We start from the raw sequence: 9452 nt of genomic DNA on the forward strand, positions 1-9452 counted from the left end.
AGAGGAGAGCAAAGCCATCCGCTTACCACAAAGCAGTGCCACCACAAAGGAAAGATTAAGGGTTTAGAGAGAGGTCAATGTGGGTTTTTCTCTAACTAAACACTTTCCTAAAGTTTCCTTGTGGAAAAAATAATTAAGTCATCTCAGAGTTTTTAACGAATTTTTATTTCTTTTTCACCGTCTGCATTCGCTTGTCTTCTCAGCATGGATGTTTAATCTTTCTAGGCTTTGTGAATTGGTCCAAATGAATAAGTGGTGAGCTGTCTCTCTAGGAGCTGGAGGCTTATTCTAAGGCCCTAATCACTGAGTAAACACATCTTTGCCCTCCCTCTCTTACAACCGCTATATAATAGTCGAGATTCTAGCACAGTAACCTGGATATTGCAGGGATAGACGCTTTGAAATGCAGAATGGCTGATCCTCAAAAACAGACAGTGCCTGATCTTCTCCTGCCTCTTTCTTCTTTTTAAATTAAATATCACCACAGAAATGCTGTTTTATTGCTTGATATTGTGCATCAGTGCCCTGGATTTTCAAGTTTAGTTTCAGTCAACATTGTTGGCTGCACTTATATGGATCTCTCCATGTTGGGCTTACTAATGGCCCTTCCTGGCACATGTGTACGTGGTTCTGAAGAACATTTAAATTAAATTAGACAAACATTAATGCAAATTACTAATCCCTTTCCCAAAGTCTAATGTTCAAATGTATTCTTCTTTTTATAAACAGTCATTAAGTTTTGTCCAAAGCCAGCATATGAGGTGATAGCTATACAGGTTTTTTTTACAAAGACAGCATGTCTCAAAATTGCATCCCTTGTCTTGTTATATCAATACACGTCAATACCTAGTGTTCAGTGTTACTTCTGGTGAAGAGAGTTGAGATTACTTTAAATAAAAGCCTGAAAATAGCATTTGCCATATTGTCTCAGCAAATATCTTCAAGTAGGATCTTAAAGTAAGTAATATATATGAGTATGGGGGAATGGAAAGTTGTAATTTTCTGAATGGTAGTCATAATTAATTGAATACCAGATATAGGATCATGATCCTTAACCAACTCATAGTTTCCCTGTGTTTTTGTCAGTCTGCTTTCAATCTTTACGTACACACAGACTCACTTTCCAAAAGGTGATCTGAGAATGTCATGGGGACACAGCACAGCTCCATGCTGCTGGCAGTGAAGCTCAAACGTTACTTGATAGGGTTGCTGAAGAATAGGGCACAGATTATTTTGTTTCAAGAGGCCACAAACACCATCCTCAACATCTGCTCTTTGCTAATGGGGTAACTGATGTCATATATCAGTGATCAAAAACTCAATGTGGAATTTGATCCACGTCTCCAATGCCCCTTCCCTTGCGTCTTACACGTATGCAGTGCTGGGGCTCCAGCACCTTGCTCCTCAAGAGGTGTGAGCAGCTGGACTGACTCATGGCCTTTTGACCAGCTGCACATCCACTTAGGAGGTAGGTGAAATGCTGATGTGCTGTGGGCCTCTCCACATCATCCAGCTGGATGGAGAGCTGCCAAACATCCTGCATGCAGTGTCACAGGCGGCTTTGGGACTGGAGGCAGCCGTGTTGTTCCTTACACATTTTCCTCTTTAATTTGGCTACGGATGGATTGATAGCAGTAGACTGTTATTTTAAAAGGTGATTTATAATTCTTTTGTATTGTAGATGCTGTTGCATCAAGAAGCATCTTCCTTGCTCAGGGAATTGTTCCAAATGTTATCTCGATGGGGCAGCAAGCCAAAAAAGTTCACTCATTTCGTCAGCTGAGTCTGTTAATAAGGTTTTTGGGTTTCATTCAAATGTTATTTTCATGTTCTAACCATATAATATATCATGGTTTGGTACTCAAAATAAAATATTAGGAAGCATTGAGAAGACTTACAGATTTGAAAGTCTGGACCATTTGACTTGAAATCTGCTGGGATATTTTTCCTGTGTGCACACACTGAGATACACGGCACCCTTGATAAACACCATTGGGTGTAGTAATACACAAATCTGCAGAAGAACTTTAAATTACTAGACAATCTGAGGAAGTTTTCACTGATCTTTTCTCCTGTCTTTTCAGAGAAAGCTTCTTGCTATCTACCTCCACCATGATGAAAGTGTACTAACCAACGTCTTCTGCTCCCAAATGCTCTGTGCTGAATCTATTGTCTCCTATCTGAGTCAGAACTTCATAACCTGGGCATGGGACATGACAAAAGAAGCAAACAGAGCAAGGTAAGACTCTTTGGACTGTCAGTGGAGCAGCTTTTCTCTCAAGGAAGACCCTTATCTCTGTGTATCAAATCTGTTGTAGCTTGATATGTGTTTGAACTAAAAACTTCATACTCGTTCTTAGCTGATCAGTGAAGCTGTGCTGGCTGATACTCATTCAATTGGACCCATGGTTTTCATTCCAAAGTGACTTCTTATTCTTGTGTAGGACAAAATAGTAAAGTAAATTATTACCTTTTTACTTTTTTAAGTTTATTTTCTTTCTAGGAACGTGTCTTCACCGTTTTGCATTGCAGTGTCATGATATTATGTGACACTAAGTGTATGTATGTAGATGTAACTGCATTGGAACCATCTGGGATAACAACTACTGCTAATGAAAATCTTACTAAAGATAACATTAATGTGATAAATGTGTATTAAAAACAGACTACTTAAAAATTAGAAGCTTGCAATTCATATGAACTTTTTTTTTGAACAAGTGTTGTACAGAACACTCCTTTGGTAACGTTCAGATATTTTGATAGGTTGTAACAAAAAAAAAAGCTCTCCTGTGTCTTAAGAGAGGCCGTCATTTTGCTGATCAGTAAAGGAATTAAAAACCTCTGGATTCCATCTCCTCCTACATCTTTCATGTGTTACCAAAAAATTTCCTTGTCTTTATATTAAGACCTCTCTCTCCTTCAGTTATTTATCGGTTGATTATAATCTATTGAAAATAATGATTTTATGATTATAGTTATTATATTTAGAAATGAGACTTGTTTGGTTTTCTTACTTGGACCTTATTTCGTCTCCTTTATTTACACAGAAGACAACTGTTCACCAGGATAATATCTTGAGTATATTACTATAATGAGTGTTATTCCAGCTTTTGAACAGAAGATGCAACAGTCATTTGGTCAGGGATAAGTTTGCCACTTTTTTTACACAGTTCTGTTGGTTATTGAATGATTAGAAGTACGTATTTATGTTTTTTTCCCTTTTGGATTGCTAGAAATTTGGTATCTTTATAGAGCATTAATGCATACCTGTTCTTAAATTCGTCAGTTATAGTTAATATTTCTTTACTGAAAGTGGGCATGAAGAACAGAACAACCACTTTTTCTAATATGCTTTTTAAATTACACTTGTGTTTCACAGGAACTCCTCACTCGACCTTCTGCGTTTCGTCTTTGGACGAATCAGCAGCTATGTTCCTAGTTTAAATTGTTCTAGGGAAGAGTTAAAGATTATGGAAAAAAAAGCAGTTGCAAAAACAGATAAAAAGTTTTATCTGGAAAAGAAGAAAAGGAAAAAAGAGAGAGGAAAAAGAAACATCCAGGTTCTTTCATGAGACCAAATACATAGAGTGAAAAGTTGCTTAAGTCTTTTGGTATTACCATTCATGGGCAGCAAGGAGCCTCCTCCTTTTCTTTTATCCCACACGTTGGTGTAGAAGGAAACACTATTTCTAAACCATCTGTAGTGGCTAAGTTCTGTTGACTACCTGCTGTTCTATTGTTTGCTTTTCTATTTAATTCTCTTGTTTCTTTTATTTTACAATGACAAAAAATTGCAGTGTAGTTTCTTTTGAAAAACTGTGTTTGAGGGTTTTTTTTATGACTGACGATCAACAGCCATGTAATTGCTTTGTTGTGTTTTACTAAAGAAATCTCTTAAGTAGCACAACTTTGATACACTAGTAATAAGAGTTTGCAGGTTACAGAGACACCTGTGGTGACCAAAGCGACAGAAGCTGCTTATTAGAAAGAGCCCGTACAGCTGTGTCCTATTAACTCCTTATGACACTTCTTAAAACACAAAATAAAGGGCTTGTTTAAGGCTTTATAGCTATTCTCAATGAACCTAGTCACCGATTGTGCGGTACAACAGGGTTTTTAAGCCTACATTTTTTGCTTTCTGTTAACAACAACAAAGAAACTGTCATATTAACAAGTGAGGTCAAAAAATAGTAAAGGGTAAACAAGGCACACTGGCTCAAATTAGAATAATTTCTCAGTTGTGTTTACTGTCACATCCTACTCCTTAGACTGATTTCTTTAGAGGGGGCATGGTGCTTCCTTCTCCATTTGGAAAGTGCCAGTGCACTGTAGGCATTCCCATAAATACTCAGTACCGCTGCTTAATCGCTACCCTTCATTATGTGACACAACGGCAGTGGTTTTGGAGCCTGTTCTGCTCTGTGTCCCCACAAATTCAGTTGCATGTAGCTTTTTATTTGGATGGAGAGAAGACAACAGCAAGGACAAGAGAAGGAACTGCCTTTTGCATGCTGGTGTAGCCCAAGAACGACTTCTTTGTGCTGTTACAAGTGGAAAAGCCAGGATGGGAAGCAGAGGAATCAGGCCCGCTCTATTTACAGCAGTCAACAGGGACACCTCAATGTCAGGAGTAAAAGGCACATTTTCAGTACTGTAATATGGCATGAATGATTTCAAACAGATGTACATACTTTCTTATATAAGAAAAAAAAGGTTGTTATTTCTTCTTGCTCTTTGCTGTCCTCTTTCTGACATCTACAGATGTTAGTCTCTTCCAAAAACAGTCTTCATAGTAGTTTCCATCTTTCTCATTGATGAAGTGGGAGTCTACCATATAACAAAAACGGCTCCAAAATCTTGTAATTTCCCCTGATTTTTAATATGTTTCTTACCTTCAGTGATGTAGGGATGTGCTTTGAATCCTACATTACTGTACACAAGTGCATTTCAGCTGGATTGTCTCAATCTTGTTCTTCAAAGTCCATTGCAGTGGAGTGAGGGGATGTTTATGTAGGTAGGACTAGCGGTAAAACGCTGTGTGCAGGTGCTAGGGTAGCTGTAAGCAGTAGTGCAAGAGCGTAAGCATTATAACTTAGGGTGTTAGATTTTAAAAATTTCTAACTACAGCCACCCAGGACTGTTACTTTGTTGAACTGAAGGAGAACTCTAGTTAATATAGTTAAGAGGATGTTAACTACTACTATAACTACTTGTTATAGTCCATTCAATTTGGGATGAATCATGAGGTTAAAAATTGCAGTTTCTTCTCCATTGCATGTTATGGAGATTTGCTGCCGTGCCACTCCAGACAGCAGAAATACGCTGTACTGGGAGTCGTCAGGGCAGTAGTAGAGGTGTTTGACAGTGGTGGTGTTGCCAATTCTGGCCCTGCTTCTCAGTCCCAACACAAGACTGCAGCAGCTCACCAGCTGTGTTGGGCCAGCACATGGGCTAAGTGATAGATAGGCAGGACATGAGCAGCTATAGTTCTGGTACCTTCTGACTTCAAAGGGTTGACTGAATACTGTTACTCTAATAAAATCATGTGTGTGTGTATATGTGTTTGTGTGTGTAAGGTATACAAACATGTGCCTAACTGTTTTTGTTAAATCATTAATAAACTTTAATATAATTAATATATTTTTATCCAGGACATCTATATACACCTACCTATGCACACATACCCTTATGTTTGTACACACGGCATTTACAAACATAGATTATGTCTAATATTAACAGATTTCCAATGTACATAGTGTTTGCCAAGCAAAGCAATGCCAAAACCATAGAACAGTGACTCGAATGTCTGTAGCAGCTTTTTAGCTTTTGATATGGTTGCCCTTGGGCGCTGTATTTCAAGGTGTTGCCAACTTTTCTCAAGCTCTGATGACAGGTACTTGTTAGTTTTAATGTTCAAATGATAGTTATTTTTCACTTTACTTAAGCTTAGGAAAGAGTTAACCGACTAAAGCACTTCTCAGCAGCAGGTTGTCTTCACCTGCAATTTCCGTCATCAAGTAATTAGCCATATTCATAGTTGCTGACCCTTAATACTAACCCACTGAATGATGCATGCCTGGATGAAGACCAGTTGGCCATATTACTCCAGCTCCCCAATCCTATTTGATCCTTCAGCAAATATATTGCAGGTGTGGGGTCTGTGAGATCTGGACTTGGTGAGTTAATTTCTCAGTGCCTCTTCAGGAGTGACTGTAGATTCTGTGTATGTTGCTTGCAAAACCGTTGAATGGGTTCTTTAGGCACTAAATCCTTAACAGGTTTCACAGAACAGTGTGAAAACCTTTTCTATTGTCTTTTGCAATATTTTATTTAATTTACTTTAATAGCAATACAGTGCCAGTCAATAAAAACAGGTCAAAAGTATAATTAATGTTTTAAAAATAAAGGTTCTCAAACACCAGGCGAGTTTCTGTATGGTTTGTTTTAAGGAGGAATTGGAAAGAAGGTGAGGAGGGAACCCTTCTGTTCCATGATTACATCCCACCCGCTCATTTTCTCCTTTTCTCCTTTGCTTTTGATTTTGGTGTCGGTCTTAACAGAATGTCAAGATCAATTTGCAGCATGGTTTAACTCAAGGTTTGCATTCTGCCAGCAGCGATTGTCCTAACGAACAATGCCGTGTGTTCTTGTAACTTCAGAAGCTTTTAGAAGGCTCATGGCAAGGGCAGCATCTAATGACTTTATTAGTGTAGGGTTTCAAAATGGGTTCGGTAATTGTTCGCATCTCTTTGTCATCTAGTCATAATTACTGCATAGCATTGTTCGGGGTTGCGCTTGTGAATAGTTTCCTAATAGCACTGAAATGAAGAAAAAAGGGAAAGGATAAAAGGTGATTGTCTGTTTAGATGGAGAACAAAACAGCCTGTATATAGATGATGGTTAAACTGTTTATTATACACCCACCAGAAAAGGTAAACTATTCCTCCTTAAATATTTATGTGCTTCAAGGTAATTTCATGTTAGTAGTCTAAAAATGTCCGAATTTGGAAAACTAAAAACCAGCAGAGAATGCATTTTAATCGTCATTAGTAAGATATGGATATCTCCATAATATTCAACTATAAATAGAAATTAGTCTCTCTGTTGACGTGACTGTGTTTTTCAGTGCATCATTTTTTATGCCTATGGCAATGCTTTAAGGTCATCTGAAAAAAAAACCAACAAAAAACCACAGGAATTATCTAAACTGATACATTTGTAAGCATATATTTTAAGTCCAACTATAAAACCAAATCCTAAGCAAGTAAGTTCTGTCCCACTGTGCTCAAGCTACACCCTGGTTTAAGCTTGTTGAACAAAAAAGGTGAAAGATTAAAGCTCTGTAGTGTCCTGTGTAGAAGAGGTGAAGGCAGAAGAAGGGCAGTCAAGACAGCCTTGTTGGGCTGCTTTGAGGAAGGAGAAAGAAGTCATTCACAGGTCCATCTAACTGCAGGAGTCCACAGCTGCACCACTGAAGTCAGTTGCTGGATGGAACTGAAGCTGTAGAGAAACTTATCTGCATCTATGCATCTAAATCAGGCATCAGAAGAAACCACTGAGCTGGCAGAGTCAGAATTGTTTGTACCAAAATGCAGCTGCAAGATGTGAATTAATCTCCTTGGTACTGCAGGATGCCCGACTGGGACAAAGAGTCTCTGTGGAAGTGCAGGTGCCCGTCCTCTTCCTTTAGGTTAGGATGGCTCTGCTGTGACCTCTCGTCTCTCCTTTTTGTGACCATTCTGTCTCGGGGTCTTGGAGAGCTGCAGATAACCTCGTTCAGTCCGTGCCTGACTGAAGGTTCAACTGTTCCTGCATCATTACTGACCGATGGTTGTCTGATGTAATCTTTGGTGTGAGGGAGGTTCCTCAGCATTTCTCCGTAACCAGCTCCAGTACTTGACTTTCACTCCCTTTTGGCAGTTCACATTAATATTTAACTGAAGTTTATCTTGCAGCGATCAATGACAATTATATCTTGGTTCACTCAGTAGGCAGTGAGGAGTCCTCTTCCTTTCCGCTGCTGTGTTCTTTGGACTTAAGTGGCACTATTATGTTTTCCTGCCATTTTCTTGAACTAACTGTAATTCCTTCAGTCTTTCCTTGCAGCTTGTCATTTTGTAGACATTTCTTATTGCAACCTTCAGATGGTCCTTCTGTAGCTGGTTGACATGTTTACTGATGCACTGTGCCTAAAACTGTCTTCTCCGTGCTACATACAGAAAGAGGATTATTTCATGTTGTACAAACCATGCTTCTGTTTACTCACCCCAGTACAATGCTTGTCTTCCTCGCATCAGGACTTTTCTTCTTCCCTTACTGCTTGATTCTTATGCTGTATTTGTGCAATTGCTCCTCCTGCTCAGAGACTTTCATCAACCTTGTTGAGTTGCATTTTAGTTGTCAGGACATTTCTCCAATTTCTGAAGATTAATCTGAGTTCCCTTACTGACTTCCAATGTGCTTGTAACTTCTCCCACTTCACTAACACCCGTAAAGTAACTAAACATGCTTTATTCTTATCTAGGTTATTATTAAATCTACTTGTAGCAAGCCTTGGATATTCCTTAGCAAATCATATATTACATGCCTTTCTAATACAATAGGCAATGATCAAATCTACTGCTGATATGCAAGCGCATGTTGTATTTTCCATTTTGAGTACAGCATCTTAGTAGGGCATCCAGGTATATTTTATTTATATTTTATTTTTACCAACGATTTTGTCTAGGGTCCAGTGGTATCTGAAAGGCTAGATTAATGAGTTTCTAGAGGGACGTGTTTTAGACTAAACAGGGTTATAAAGTATTTACCTAATCTGTTTGAAGCTTGCAGGATGAAATAAGGTCTTGCGTGTTTTATGAAGAGATAGATAAGCCACTCATCTAGGCTTTTCTGTCACATAAAGTGGATAAAACCACGGGTTTTGCATCTGAATCCTTGGATATTTAGCACGTGGGTGCTAAAGAGGATATCCACATCATTTGATTCAGGCTGCTTTATGCTTTATCTTTAAACCATACCTTGTATCTGTTCCTCATCACCCCTTGTGTTTGAGTCAACAGTTATGACCCTACCACAGTGGGTAAGACAATTACTCTGCATTATGGAGACATTATTTTAATGTATCATTTCATGACCTCTGCTTTTACTTTTTTAAAAATGTAAATACCTAACACAAAAAAGTGTTATCTTTTACATTAACATTTTAAGAGTCTTTATGTTGGCTTTTCACAATACATAATTATTATTAAAAATAATCAGAAATCTTGCATATTTGATATTCATCATTGTTTTCTTAATGCTCAAGAAATAAGTTACATTTTTTCCACACTCATTTCTGAAGTTTTTAAGTTTCTTAAAGTAAGGTTGGCCTTGGGAAGTAAGGCCATAAATAAATCACACTTTTTTGGCCCTAAGTCATCCCGATTGTAAACTGAACACCAGTTCAGCAG

General features: G+C 38.2%; 1 protein-coding gene across 1 annotated transcript in view; it reads left to right on the top strand.

Annotated features, from left to right (window-relative positions):
• FAF1 (Fas (TNFRSF6) associated factor 1) overlaps nucleotides 1-9452 on the top strand; it is a gene marked incomplete at its 5' end in the record, with an annotated part of 148045 nt that overhangs the window by 102627 nt on the left and 35966 nt on the right. The window contains one exon of the mRNA XM_010180871.1: nucleotides 2085-2239. Within this exon, the coding sequence (XP_010179173.1) occupies nucleotides 2085-2239 (155 nt within the window). The remainder of the gene's footprint in view (nucleotides 1-2084; nucleotides 2240-9452) is intronic.

The sequence above is a fragment of the Mesitornis unicolor genome, unplaced genomic scaffold (genome assembly GCF_000695765.1).
Source record: "Mesitornis unicolor isolate BGI_N332 unplaced genomic scaffold, ASM69576v1 scaffold6953, whole genome shotgun sequence".
NCBI classification, from domain to species: domain Eukaryota; kingdom Metazoa; phylum Chordata; class Aves; order Mesitornithiformes; family Mesitornithidae; genus Mesitornis; species Mesitornis unicolor.